Raw genomic sequence first — 15687 nt, 5'->3', positions numbered from 1 at the left:
CGAACTAAGTAGCGGGCGCTGAGCTAGTCACTTAATAAACTACACAAATCAAAAAAGTTTTGCATCACCCCAGTTCCCAGAACTCCTGAAGATAGACGTTGACTGTGAACACTGTATCACAGATACAGTCCCTTTGACTGTTGAGAGATGTCACTAAGCCCGCCCAAAGATGTAAACAACCATGCCTATTAGGAGGAGGGTTTCCGACAGCCGATCAGTTCCAGTCATTCCACCAGGAAGGAGGTACACGGCTCGTGTTGTCTGTAGTTCAATCATGCCTAGACGGTCAGTACCGCGGTTCGATTGCGTCCGCATTGTTATTTTGTGCCAGGAACTCCTCTCTCAACAAGGAAAGTGTCCAGGCGTCTTAGAATGAACCAAAACGATGTTGTTCGGACATGGAGCAGATACAGAGATATAGGAACTGCCGATGACATACCTCGCTCAGGCCGCCCAAGGGCTACTACTGCAGTGGATGGCCGCTACCTACGGATTGTGGCTCGGTGGAACTCTGACAGCAACGCCACTATGTTGTATAATGCTTTTCGTGCTGCCACAGGACGTTATGTTACGACTCAGACTGTGCGAAATAGGCTGCATGATGCGCAACTTCACTCCCGACGTCCATGGCGAGGTCCATCTTTGCAACCACGACATCATGCAACCCGGTACAGATTGGCCCAACAACATGCCGAATGGACCTCTCAGGACTGCCATCACGTTCTCTTCACCGATGAGTGTCGCATATGCCTTCAACTAGACAATCATCGGAGACGTGTTTGGAGGCAACCCGGTCAGACTGAACGCCTTAGACACACTGTCCAGCGAGTGCAGCAAGGTGGAGGTTCCCTACTGTTTTGGGGTGGCATTATGTGAGGCCGACGTACGCTGCTGGTGGTCATGGAAGGCTGTAATGGCTATACGATACGTGAATGCCATCCTCCGACCGATAGTGCAACCATATCGGCAGCATATTAGTGAGACATTCTTTTTCATGGACGACAATTCGCGCCCCAGTCGTGCACATCTTGTGAATGAATGGCTTTCTTCAGGATAACGGCATCGCTCGACTAGAGTGGCCAGCATGTTCTCCAGACATGAACCCTATCGGACATGCCTGGTATAGATTGAAAAGGGCTATTTACGGACGACGTGACCCACCAACCACTCTGAAGGCTGTCTGAGACGTCTTGTCGCGGTCCGCGCGGCTTCCCCCGTCGGAGGTTCGAATCCCCCCTCGGGCATGGGTGTGTGTGTGTGTGTGTGTGTGTGTGTGTGTGTGTCGTCCTTAGCGTAATGTAGTTTAAGTTAGATTAAGTAGTGTGTAAGCTTAGGGACCGATGACCTCAGCAGTTTGGTCCCAACTTACCACAAATTCCCAAATTTTCCACTCTGAGGGATCCACGCCGAATCGCCGTTGATGAGTGGGACAATCTGGACCAACAGTGCCTTGATGAACTTGTGGATAGTGTGGCACGACGAATACAGGCATGCATCAGTGCAAGACGACGTGCTACTGGGTATTAGAGGTACCGGTGTGTACAGTAATCTGCACCACCATCTCTGAATTTCTGGCTGAATGGTGGTAAATCATGCAATGTGTGGTTTTCATGAACAATAAAAAGGGCGGAAATGATGTTTATGTTGATCTCTATTCCAGTTGTCTATGCAGGTTCCGGAACTCCTGGAACCAAGGTGGTGCAAAACTTTTTTGATGTGTGTGGTTAATGCCTGTAATTAATAATGTCACTGGTTGCCAGGAATCAGTCGTCTACTTCTAAATCAACGCCTTTTCGTCACTGGTGGCTGTTTTGTCTTTCATTTTTCTGTAGTTTAATTGGTCACGTGATGTGTCAGGCTGCACGTAGTGGGCCAGAGTAGTGACTAGATGTGCGGAACGACCCCTTGGAGGCTGTAGTCTGCCTTTTCAGAGGAAAACCCGAGGTGAGGCGACCGCCCACAGCATGTGCCGGCCAGCGTCCAAGTCATCGTTATTGTTGAATTCTGCAAGTGGTCATCCCTGCAGTTTTTCGCATAATGCGGTCAGCGCAGTATGGGATCCACGGCTACTTTCAAAGAAGTGATTAACGTCGGGTGGAAAACACCTGCACTCGCGAATAGTCTGTTTTTACAGCATGGGCCATCCGGCTATAACACACTTCAGAGGAGCCCTTTTTTTGTGCCAAAAAGTCGGATTCCGGCATCGCTGTGCAAGAGACGGCCTGTGATAGATAAAGATCTTGGCGTTCCCTGTCACTTTGTGAATAGGAAAGATTTTCTCTGTGGTCCGACATTTCGTCGTCGTTTTACGTAGGGTGAATAACGTCTGGCCGAAACAGTTGTATGACTTCTATTGAGTAAATATAAAAAAATAGAGTAGGAAAAGTAAGGGCACTAGCTTCTGAGAAATGCGGACATAGAGGCGAATGCATTGGCTGAAGTAACAAATTTAGCTGTGGAGTGGGACAGTAACTCAGAATGTTTTACGAATTGCGTGTATGGATGTAGGAGGGGAGATAGTTGTCTTGCTGACAAAAATAACATGGTACAGACTTTTACAGAACCTTTACCGTTGGTGCATTAGAATTTCGCGGTCTTGTAGAGTGGAAAAAGAACTCTGTGTGGGAGAAGAACACACTTTGGCTCAGGAGACAGCGGAAAACACTCTTAGTATTGCGACATGGTGGAGAACAGTTGAGCATCAGATACAGAAGAGAGCACTTGGTCTAGACACATCGTCTGGGGACCCGATAGAGAGCGGCGTCTGCTACGCTCATTGCATCTGAGCACCGAATATGGTGAGAGATCGAAGCTTAGGCGAGTAGAAGAAAACGATTTATTGAAAAATAGCCAACATGGATTCAGAAACTATCACTCTCTTGAAACACAACTAGGTCTTTATTCTCTAGAAGTAATGAGCTCTATCGACAGGGGACGTCAAATTGATCCTGTATTTCTAGATTTCCAGAAGGCTTTTGACACCGTTCCCCAGAAGTGCCTTCTAATCAAATTGCGTCTCAGATTTGTGAATGGATTCTTGATTTCCTGTCAGAAACATCACAGTTCACAACAACAGTGGAAAGTCATTGAGTAGAATAGAAGTAATATCTGGCGATTCCCAAGGAAGTGTTATAGGCTCTCCGCTGTTTGGGATCTACATAAACGGTTTGGAAGACAATCTGAGTAGCCTTCGTAGATTGTTTGCAGATGATGCTGTCTTTACCATCATGTAAAGTCGTTAGATGATCAAAACGAATTGCAAGATGCTTTAGACAAGATATCTGTATGGTGCAAAAAGGGGCACTTGTCTCTAAATAATTAAAAGTGTCAGGTCGTCCACATGAGCACTAAAATGAATCCACTAATTTCACTTACACGATGAATCGCACAAATATAAAGGCCGTAAACTCACCTAAATATTTAGGGATTACAATTACGAATAACTGAAATTGCAACGATCACATAGCTAATGTTGTGGGGAAAGCAAATGAAAAATTATGATTTATTGGCCGAACTCTTAGAAAATGTAAGACGTCTGCTAAAGAGACATCTTACAGTACGCTTGCCCGCCCTGTTCTGGAGTATTTCTGTAGGTATGGTTTTCGTATCAGACGTCCGCAGCTCGTGGTCTCGCTGTCGCGTTCTCGCTTCTCGAGCACGGGTTCCCGGGTTCGATTCCCGGCGGGGTCAGGGATTGTCACCTGCGTCGAGGTGGCTGGGTGTTTGTGTTGCCCTCATCGTTTCATCATCATTCATGAATGTGGCGAGATTGGATTGAGCAAAGGTTGGGAATTTGTACGGGCGCTGATAACTGTGCAGTTGTGCGCCCCACAAATCGAACATCTTCTTCATAGTCATCGCATCAGAGACGGAACTGATGGAGGACATCGAAAAAGTTCAAAGATGTTTTGTACTACCGCGAAATGGGTTAGATAGTGAAACGTCCCCTTTATGAAACGTCCCCTTTGAACAATTACAAATGACTGTGCTTAAACTGATACACAATATTTTTTTAGCGCAACGCAATCTGACTTTCAAAAATCCCTGCAAAAGAATGGCCCTGAGTAACATTAAACTATACCTTTCACAAATCACTTACCTCACAAAAATCTTCGCTACTCAAGCTACTGCAATACAGCGAGCGCCACTACTGCCAGCTAAATAAAAGATTCAAACTACTGAAGGCACTAACTACTGATAGGGATAGTTAGCAAATGAAAGATATTAATAGAGAACAAACAATGTATTTACCTTAACATCATCAAAAGTCATAATATATATAGCAGTTCATCACAAATTACAAAACTCCGCCATCTCTCTCCCCACATCCACCACTGCTGGCGGCTCACCTCCAACTGCGCAACGCTACGCGCTGTTCACATCCAGCTGCCGCTGCCCAACACTACAATGGCAGACAACAATGCAAACTAGACACAGACTGCACACAGCACAGCCAGTGATTTTCATACAGAGGTGGCGTTACCAATAAAAAAACCTAAACAGCCTACTTACAATAGTGTCACGGATATGATACACGAATCGTGGTGCAATCATTAGGACAAAGGCGTTTTTCGTTGCGACAGGATCTTCTCATGAAATTTCAATCACCATTTTTCTCGGTCCGCGTGGCTTCCCCCGTCGGAGGTTCGAGTCCTCCCTCGGGCATGGGTGTGTGTGTCGTCCTTTGCGTAAGTTATTTTAAGTTAGATTAAGTAGTGTGTACGCTTAGGGTCCCATAAGACCTTACCACAAATTTTCAAATTTACCTTCTTTCTCCTCAGAGGGTGAAAAATATTTTGTGGCACCCACCTACATAGGGAGAAATGATCATCATAATAAAATCAGAGAAATTAGAGCTGTCACGGAAAGATTTAAGCGTTCGTTTTTCCCCTGCCCTGTTCGAGAGTGGAACGGTAGAGAAGTATGTTGGAGGTGGTTCGATGGACCCTCTGCGATGCATTTAATTGTGAATTGCAGAGTAATGACATGGATGTAGGATACTCAGCAATGCTTGACGGCCCCTGTCCGTCACTACATATTATCTGCCTGGTCTCTGTTTAGCTTTGATTGCTCCTTGGCATTCCCACTTCACAATCACATCACCGTTACTGTCGATTTCGTTAGATATAGGAGAGTTGAAATTTCTTAAATAGATTTGTTATTCGGGGAATGTCCGACGACTTGTCCACGTTCGAGGTCAGTGAGTTCTCCTGACCGACCCATTCTGCTGTTACTGTTTTCTGCTGACAACACTACTCACCGCGTCCTTTTCACCTGTTGGCCCACCTCGTGACACTTCGTAGACAATTCCACCTTACATATGGGTGTGTGGATGCGTTTGGTCAGATAGTCTGTATACCGGATCGTTATAATTAAAGTGCAGCTACTCATATAGGTCCATTGTGGGCAGTAATTATTGTTTGGAATCGAAACTTGTTAGGTATTTTAATGTGTTAATACGGAACCAATTTACGATGGAAATATTAGTTCCAATTTTTCCCCCAGATGAAAATGTGGCGCTGTGAATACAAGGTTCAAATGGTTTAAATGGCTCTGAGCACTATGGGACTTAACTTCTGAGGTCATCAGTCCCCTAGAACTTAGAACTACTTAAACCTAACCAACCTAAGGACATCACACACATCCATGCCCGAGGCAGGATTCGAACCTGCGACCGTAGCGGTCGCGCGATTCCAGACAGTAGCGCCTAGAACCGCTCGGCCACCCCGGCCGGCCTGTGAATACAAGGAAGACGTATAGAAATGTTTCCATATGTAATGGGTTAGGAACGGAGCGTGAGCAGGAAAGGTCAAACAAGTAAGAAAGGCATAATGCTGATATTATTATTAACCGCCAAGAACACAAATTGTTCAATATGAGCACCGAAAACGTCATCATGAAGCTGCATCGAAAAACTACATGATCAGCAATTGTTTCCAACAGTTCCGGGGGAACCTGAGCAACGTTTTCCGTACACGGGCCTTCATGTCAGGTAGAGGCCGAACGTGTCCCTCGTAAATGCGTTCTTTTAGATATCCCAAGAACCAAAACTCACATGGATTCAGATCAGGTGATCTTGCAGGATATGCACCAAGTAGACCTCTGGAGATCGTTCGTGGAAATTTGGATTAAGCAGATCTTTCACTGGGCGAGCGATACGAGGTGTTGACCCATCTTGCATGAAAACAGTGGTTTCTACAGAGTTGCGCTGTTCTACAGCAGGAATCACATGCTGTACAAGGATATCCTTATAACGTGCAGACGTCACGGTACACGTGACAGGCCTCCTAGGTGTATTTTCTTCAAAGAAGAACGGACCGAGAGTAAAAGTGCTTGCGAATCCACTGGCTTCAGTCATATGCGACGAGTACAATGGCTCTTCGTGTACAATATGCGGTTTAACAGTACCGCAGATTCTGCAGTTCTGTGTATTCACTGCATACTGTAGTTTGAAGCGTGTCTCATCATTCCACAGAGTATTTCCCTGCCACATGTCATCAATTTCGATCTGTGCTAGAAACTGTGGAGCAAATTCAAGACAATACTGTGGACCGTTAGGTTTCAGTTTGAGCACGTCTGGATCATGTACGGATACCAATGTAAAATACACAACAACACTTTCTGTATTGTTGACCGGGGATGGACAATTTTCGTGACACTGCAAGTACAGTAACACTGCCTGGGGCACGTACTGCGTGGTGAGTTACAGCATCGGCGGCATCGTCAATGACTTCCTCCGGGAAAGGACACCTTCCTCTTCCAGGTGCCATACCAAGCTCACCCGCGTTTTCGAATTTCAATATCATCTTCTTTAAAACCATTCAATGAGATTGTGCCTCTACTCGGAGCTTTCAATCGGCGATGCTCTCTCAGTGTAGCACTGTAATCGCTACTGTTCACTTAACGCAGTTTCACTAACAGCGCAAGGTGTCCGTTCTCGATAGCCATACTGTTCAGGCACGTTATGGTTTGTCAAATGACAGTGTGGATGTCACACTGCCATACAGTGCACATCGCCAGATTTGCATGTGGTGGCCACAAGTGGAACTAACTTGTTTTGCAGAGTAAATCGTTTCCTCGTTAACATATTAGCATATGCGCTAAGTTTCGTTGCCATACGATTTTGTGTCGTCTCTTTGCCTCTGTAGGCTTGTACCAAGGGAAGCAAGGAATGTTAGTTGGTGGCCGGTACCCTCTTTCTATAATACGAACTGCACGTGTTTATTAACTGGGTTCTTTATTCACAGGAATAGAAAATTACTTAAGATAGTAATTACTTAAGATAGCCCAGGTGTTGTGGTACAAGCTCTCCGTAATAGACCACGTGTCCATCCCCGGTAGCTGAGTGGTTTCCGGCACGGTAGCTCAGCGTGTTCGGTCAGAGGGTTAGCTGCCCTCTGTAATAAAAAAACTGAGTAAAAAAAAAAGTGGTCAGCGCAATATAATGTCAATCCTAATGGCATGGGTTCGATTCCTAGCTGGGTCGGAGATTTTTCTCCGCTCAGGGACTGGGTGTTGTGTTGTCCCAATCATCATCATTTCATCCCCATCGACGCGCAAGTCGCCGAGGTGGCGTCTTGCACCTGGCGAACAGTCTACCCGACGGGAGGCCCTAGTCACACGACATTTACATGTATAGACCACGTTAGCCTCACTGCTGGTGAACTACAAGTCCGCTATGTACACTAGTCTTGTCGCTATGTGCTGTCTGCAACTGCAAGTGACTGGGCTGCGATTGATGTCTCGGTGACTTACTGGAAGACAGACTGGAACTGACTAGCCCTCTGGTCCACGACGGCGATCTAGATACTGGCAGCCGAGAGGGCGTTGGCGGCACGTTTCTTGCGAGTGTGTCTTTGGCCTCTATCGATCTTCTCGCAACCTTTTCGCCTCCCGGTGTGCTGGCTACAACTTAACATCGGCACATATGAGAACCTCTGTGAGTAGCTGCACTTTAATTGTAATCGCCTGGTGTCTTGGCCGGTGCGGATTGTATGGGTTGAAAAATGCACCATACGCTACTGTTGTGGTCATGCTTTGTTCACAGCACTACTTGAAGTTCGATTGCTCTTTTGCCAGTGGATTTCCCAAATTGCACAAAAGCAAGGGCCTACTGGGACTTTCCAAAGAGCCTGTATTTAGAGACGGCTGACGGCGCAGGTGGCGTGCGGCGACGTGGGGCCGGTGCTCGGGCTGCGTGTTTCGCGTGGGCATGGCGCGCAGGCGCGTCGAGTGCGTGCGGCAGGCGGCGCGGCCGGAGGATGACCCGGCCGTGGTGCCCGAGGCCAGCTGCAAGGGGCTGCCGCGGCCCGCAGGCGTCAAGTTCTGCAAGTCCACCAGGCCCTGCAGCAAGGGCGCGCCGGCGCCGGCGCCGCACGGCCGCAGCAGCAAGCAGGTGACTGACGCCGCCTCTGCGCGCCCGGTAGTCGCTGAAACGAGAATCATGCGTCTGTTCTCATGTTCTGTTCAGGGTGAGGCAAAAATCTGGGTACATCCCTACAAAAGTCGAACGATGTGATGAATCAAATGGCGTCTCGTTTGGGATGTATGTAGGAGGGAGGGCAACTTGTAAGAACTATGGCGACAGCGGCGGCCATCTCGAAATTCGCCATATTGGATTTTGTTTACTTTTTTCAAATGTAAAGGGAGTCATGTGGCACATTATTTCGAACTGCCTCTTTCTCAGGAATTCACGTGCGAAATCTCTTTTAACATATCGTTATTGGTGTAGGAGCTATGACCTTTTAAAGTTTATGACATTTGTCAGAGTTAGCATTGCAGCATATACTCACAAGGGAACCTCCCCATCGCACCCCCCTCAGATTTAGTTATACGTTGGCACAGTGGATAGGCCTTGAAAAACTGAACACAGATCAATCGAGAAAACAGGAAGAAGTTGTGTGGAACTATGAAAAAATTAGCAAAATATACAAACTGAGTAGTCCATGTGCAAGATAGGCAACATCAAGGGCAATATTATTCCTCGTATACAGTGGTCCCGTGGTTAGCGTGAGCAACTGTAGAACGAGAGGCCCTTGGTTCAAGTCTTCCTTCAAGTTCAAGTGAAAACTTTAATTTTTTATTTTCAGTTTACGAGACAAACTCTTATGTTTTCATCACTTTTCTGGGAGTGATTATCACATTCACAAGAAAACCTAAATCGGGCAAGGTAGAAGAGTCTTTTTACCCATTCGCCAAGTGTACAAGTTAGGTGGGTCGACAACATATTCCTGTCATGTGACGCACATGCCGTCACCAGTGTCGTATTGAATATATCAGACGTGTTTTCCCGTGTAGGAATCGGTTGACCTATGACCTTGCCATCAAATGTTTTAGGTTCCCATTGGAGAGGCACGTCCTTTCGTCTACTAATCGCTCGGTTTTGCGGTGCGGTCGCAAAACACAGACACTAAACTTATTGCAATGGACAGAGACGTCAATGAACGAACGGGCAGATCATAACTTTGCGAAAATAAAGAAAGTAAAATTTTCAGTTGAGGGAAGACTTGAACCAAGGACCTCTCGTGCTGTAGCTATTCACGCAAACCACGGGACCACGGCGCTCCTGAGCTCACTCTTCCCTTGGACTACTCAGTTTGTATATTTTACTAATTTTTATCACGGTTCCACACAACTTCTTCCTGTTTTCTCGATTGATCTGTGTTCAGTTTTTCAAGGGCTATCCACTGAGCCAACTTATAACTAAATCTGAGGGGGGTGCGATGGGGAGGTTCCTTTGTCAGCATGACCTCCATTGCGTTGGACACACAATCGGCGTCTTTTTTTCCAGTCCTGCTGCGTACGTCGCAGGATGTGTGGGTCAACAGAGGCATGCGCCTCCTCAATACACTGGCAGATATGGGCTACAGTATTGATTTTTACGTCATACACAATTGGTTTCAAATGCCCCCATAGATAAGTCAAGAGGTGTAAGATCAGGGGACTGTGGTGGCCATTCGACAGCCCCCCCCCCCCCCACCCCCTTCTACCTATCCAATGACCTCCAAACTGTTTATCCAGAAACCGTCTGACTTCAGTAGCATTATGGCGAGGTGTGCTGTCTTGTTGGAAGAAGACTGGGAAATTATACTGCGAATTCAACAGCGTTGGAAGCACATAACACATAATCATTGAGCATGTTTAGATACCTCCCCCCCGCCCCTCCGGCCATTCAAGGTTTCATCAACACACACCGGACGCACAAATCGTCTGTCCCAAATACCACACGTTATCACCTCCAATAACTTTATAAGAATCCACCCAAGAGGGTTTTGCATCTGACCAGGAACGATGATTCTGTTTGTTTACTTCTCCTTGCACATAATAATTAGTTTCATGACTGAGCAACACCTGTCGTATGAAACTGGATTCATGTTACACTTATCCAGAGCCCATTCTGCAAACTGCAGCTGCCGATCTGGGTCACCGTCCGAGAGATGATGTTGCAGCTGTAACTTTCGGGTGTCATTGACGTGTGTGCAAAACATGCAGCATTGAAACCTGACTGACACTGGATATTGCTGATAACCGGTGCATACAGTGATGTGGAATTTTCACAGACGATTCCACAATTTCTGTTGCAGCCCCCTCGTCGGTGGCTGTTCTCGGATGTCCACTGCGTGGTGTATCCACCACAGAACCCGTTTCTCGAAATTTGTCCAATAACTCGGATACTGTCGTACGTGAAATGCCATTTTTCTCAGAATACCGGGCGCTGAAGTCAGCAGTAATCACTATGGTACTTCGTCCACTACTCATTAACACAACACTCATTAGCACAATTTCTGTGTGTTTCTGCTATGTAATGCCATTGTGGATCACCTGTAACAATAAACAGACTTGATCAACTCCTTGTAGTTTCAAACTTTAACAGGCCATAACTCCTGCACAAATTAATATATCATAAAACAGATTTCATATGTGTGTACCTGAGAAAGAGGCAGTCCAAAACTATGTGCTACGTGAGCCCCTCCACATTTGAAACACGCAATGCAAATCCAAGAAGGCGGATTTCAAGATGGCCACCACTGTTGCCATAGCTCCTACAAGTTGCGCCCCCACCTACAGACAGCACCCAACTGACGCCATTATGATTCCTCACACCGTTTGACTTTTATATGGGTGTGTCCAGACATTTGCCTCCCCATCTATACAGGGTGTTACAAAAAGGTACGGCCAAACTTTCAAGAAACATTCCTCAAACACAAATAAAGAAAAGATGTATGTGGACATGTGTCAGGAAATGCTTAATTTCCATGTTAGAGCTCATTTTAGTTTCGTCAGTATGTACTGTATTTCCTCGATTCACCGCCAGTTGGCCCAATTGAAGGAAGGTAATGTTGACTTCGGTGCTTGTGTTGACATGCGACTCATTGCTCTACAGTACTAGCATCAAGCACATCAGTACGTAGCATCAACAGGTTAGTGTTCATCACGAACGTGGTTTTGCAGTCAGTGCAATGTTTACAAAAGCGGAGTTGGCAGATGCCCATTTGATGTATGGATTAGCACGGGGCAATAGCCGTGGCGCGGTACGTTTGTATCGAGACAGATTTCCAGAACGAAGGTGTCCCGACAGGAAGACGTTCGAAGCAATTAATCGGCGTCTTAGGGAGCACGGAACATTCCAGCCTATGACTCGCGACTGGGGAACACCTATAACGACGAGGACACCTGCAATGGACGAGGCAATTCATCGTGCAGTTGACGATAACCCTAATGTCAGCGTCAGAGAAGTTGCTGCTGTACGAGGTAACGTTGACCACGTCACTGTATGGAGAGTGCTACGGGAGAACCAGTTGCTTCCGTACCATGTACAGCGTGTGCAGGCACTATCAGCAGCTGATTGGCCTCCACGGGTACACTTCTGCGAATGGTTCATCCAACAATGCGTCAATCCTAATTTCAGTGCAAATGTTCTCTTTACGGATGAGGCTTCATTCCAACGTGATCAAATTGTAAATTTTCACAATCAACATGTGTGGGCTGACGAGAATCCGCACGTAATTGTGCAATCACGTCATCAACACAGACTTTCTGTGAACGTTTGGGCAGGCATTGTTGGTGATGTCTTGATTGGGCCCCATGTTCTTCCACCTACGCTCAATGGAGCACGTTATCATGATTTCATATGGGATACTCTACCTGTGGTGCTAGAACATGTGCCTTTACAAGTACGACACAACATGTGGTTCATGCACGATGGAACTCCTGCACATTTCAGTCGAAGTGTTCGCACACTTCTCAACAGCAGATTCGGTGACCGATGCATTGGTAGAGGCGGACCAATTCCATGGCCTCCACGCTCTCCTGACCTCAACCCTCTTGACTTTCATTTATGGGAGCATTTGAAAGCTCTTGTCTACGCAACCCGGTACCAAATGTAGAGACTCTTCGTGCTCGTATTGTGGACGGCTGTGATACAATACGCCATTCTCCAGGGCTGCATCAGCGCATCAGGGATTCCATGCGACGGATGGTGGATGCATGTATCCTCGCTAACGGAGGACATTTTGAACATTTCCTGTAACAAAGTGTTTGAAGTCACTCTGGTACGTTCTGTTGCTGTGTGTTTCCATTCCATGATTAATTTGATTTGAAGAGAAGTAATCAAATGAGCTCTAACATGGAACGTAAGCGTTTCTGGACACATGTCCACATAACATATTTTCTTTCTTTGTGTGTGAAGAATGTTTCTTGAAAGTTTGGCCGTACCTTTTTGTAACACCCTGTATACACAAATACTGACAACAAGCTGTTCCCAGCCACGAGTTGCTGCGGCTCAGTGTAGTTAAATGGAAGAAAAGACAAAGCACACGTTTCTAATATGTGGAAATTGTGTAAAAACATCATAATCTGCTTCTCTCTCCCGCGTTTATCCGAATCCTGCTCCTCCTTTCTTCGTCTATCTCCCTCTCCTTCCCCCTCTCTCCGTCCGCCACCTCCTCCCTCTGCTCTCTGTCCATCTTCTCCTCTCCCATCTCTCCCCATCTCCTCCTGCCCCTCTCTCTCTTCCCCCCTCTCTTGCCCGTCATCTCCTCCCCCCTTTCTATATCCATCTTCTCCCTCGCTCTCTGTCTCTCTCTCTCTCTCTGCTCTCTCGCTCTCTCTCTTCATCTCCTGATGCCCCCACCCTCTGTCCGTCTCCTCCTTTCCACATTCTACCTCCATTTCCTCACACCCCTCTGCCCATCTCCTCTTTCTGGCCTCGAGCCTTGTTTATTATTATTGCATATTCGGAGTCTGTAGTAGTATTCTAATCATTAACCTATGACGCCAAAATACAGCTTTCGTGTTTGCTAACAGCGTTTCACTATTTTGTTATATATAGCCCAAGTCGGTCCAAATGTTAATAAGTGTATTGTGTAAAAATTTTAAATAAAGCGGTCAAGGACATTTCGAGAGTTTTTGGTAATAATATTTCCCATTTACATAGTATATTTTTGTTAATATATTATATACATTAAGAAATAGGTATATAAAAACACGCGTGTATTCGAATGCAACTTTGTGTCAGAATGTCAAAGGAATCGGTGAATAACTTCCAGATACATGCGATTTTCGACAAACGAACATTTACATTTTTATTTATGTACAAGACAGTTTTTCATTTTTCCTTGTTAATAGTGGTCGAGCTCCGTGGCTCTGGATTGCATTACTTTAAGAAAAACAGCAACCAGTACTTTTCGTATAGATACAATAACAAGAAGCCCAGAGCCCCTTTTAGAAGAGGTTAGGTTACTTCCGGGACTACAACTCCTGCAGATTTTTAATGAAACTTTTTAGTGGAAACTTTCGCTGAGGGAATCAACCGTCCTCATAGTCAAGCAATTCAAATGAAAGTGTTACAGCATTATCAACCTACGGAGTGCTTGAATGCTGTCTGCAAGCTATATAAGCGGACCGTCACCCCTGCAATGCTAGGAGCGTAATTAGTCAAGAGCGGTACCGGGTCGATACGTGGGAGAAGTGTCTGTGGCAAACACAGACGTTGTATAAAAGGTGAGGCATGTGCACACTTACTTACTCTTCGCATCTTTAAACTTTAAAAATGCCTATATGGTTGCAAAATACTAACACGAATTCTTTACATAAGAATGGAAAAGTTGGTACAAGGTGACCTCGGCGAAGACCACTTTGGATTACGGAGAAATGCAGGAACACATGGCGCGAAACTAATTCTACCACTCCTCTTAGTAGATAGTGAAAGAAAAGGCAAACCTTTTTTAAGATGTTGACTGGAATACTCTCTTTGAAATTCTCGTAGTAGCAGGGGTAAAATAGATGAAGCGAAAGGTTATGTACAACTTGTACAGAAACCAGACAACAGTCATAAGAGTCGAGGGGAATGAAAGGGAAGCTGTGGTTGAAAAGGAAGTGAGACGGGGTAGAAGTCTGTCGCCAATTTAATTCAGTCTGTAAATTGAGCAAGCAGTTAGGGAAACCAAAGAAAAATTTGGAGAAGGAATTCAAGTTGAGGAAGCAGAAATAAAAACTATGAGATTTGCCTATGAAGTTGTAATTCTGTCAGAGACAGCAAAGTACCTGAAAGAGCTGTTGAAGGGAATGGAAAGCGTCTTGAAAGGGGGATATAAGATGAACATCAACGAAAACAAACCAACGATAGTGCAAAGTAGTCGTATTAAATCGGGTGGTGCTGAGGGAATTAGAATAGGAAACGAGACACCAAAAGTAGCACACGAGTTTTGCTATTTGGGCAGTGAAACAACTGATGAAGGACAGGATATAAAATGTAGACTGGCAACGGCAAGAGAGCAAGTAATGGACTCCCTGCAACATTCTGTGTCATCCTGACACCATTCGTCCAGTCGGACTAGCGAATTATCGTCCCATCCAGAGGCTGTCGTTAATGCTACAATATTACAATACAGCTTATGAATCGCGTCCGCATTGCGGTCAGTGACGAATCGCGGTTGTGTACTATTCCCTGTGATCTCTACACTAACTGGATGGCGAACTTCGGCTGTCACAGCATGCCGTCGTTCTGTTAGCGCCGCCATATTGCAGTTAGGCAAGAAACTGTATGTGATATTTCAGTTAGAAAGGCGGCACTCGTTTTCGTTCGAAAGTATCTACATTCTTGACGATAATAAAACTAACTAGATTAACATTAAAGCAACGAACTACCAATTTTGTTTTACGTTCATGAACACTAAAGTCTAATGTAATATCGTAAATATAAAGTACCTAAAAGCGAAACAATATTTTTACCAGGCGTGAGGAACAGTTTTATTCACATATGTAATGCACTTATCAGTGGCGACATCATCTTTGGCATCGGCAAAAAACGTAATGTGGTTTATTTAAACGTGAATTTGGATATCCACAACAATGTGCTAATTATTGTCAGGCACCGTATGAAACAACCAAAATTACGTGTGACACTGACACGAAAATTGTTCCCTTCTTTTACTGAACTAATTCACATGTACCAACGTGGAAATTGCGATGAAATCAGTTAGTTTAAAGTGCATATTTAACTGAGAACTAACGTATATAAACAGTTCAGTAAATCTGGGTAACTTTGCGCCACTTTTTTCCGTCTTTTTGAAAGTACTGCACACACAATCTACATCACAACAGACACCAAAATTTCACCCGTATTGGTAAGGTGTGCTTGGCAATTAGGAAATATGTGCTAGAGACGCTCTCTTGGAGTAAAATTTC

At 45.4% G+C, this 15687-nt stretch overlaps 1 protein-coding gene across 1 annotated transcript in view; it reads left to right on the top strand.

The window, feature by feature from the left end:
- The window catches only part of LOC124623033 (A disintegrin and metalloproteinase with thrombospondin motifs 7-like), a 449137-nt gene that overhangs the window by 396381 nt on the left and 37069 nt on the right, over positions 1-15687 (top strand). The window contains exon 17 of the mRNA XM_047148825.1: positions 8161-8422. Coding sequence (XP_047004781.1) covers positions 8161-8422 — 262 coding nt within the window. The remainder of the gene's footprint in view (positions 1-8160; positions 8423-15687) is intronic.

This window comes from Schistocerca americana, chromosome 7 (genome assembly GCF_021461395.2).
Source record: "Schistocerca americana isolate TAMUIC-IGC-003095 chromosome 7, iqSchAmer2.1, whole genome shotgun sequence".
NCBI lineage: Eukaryota > Metazoa > Arthropoda > Insecta > Orthoptera > Acrididae > Schistocerca > Schistocerca americana.
Note: the sequence above shows the minus strand (reverse complement) of the source record. Positions and strands in the feature narration are given on the sequence as shown.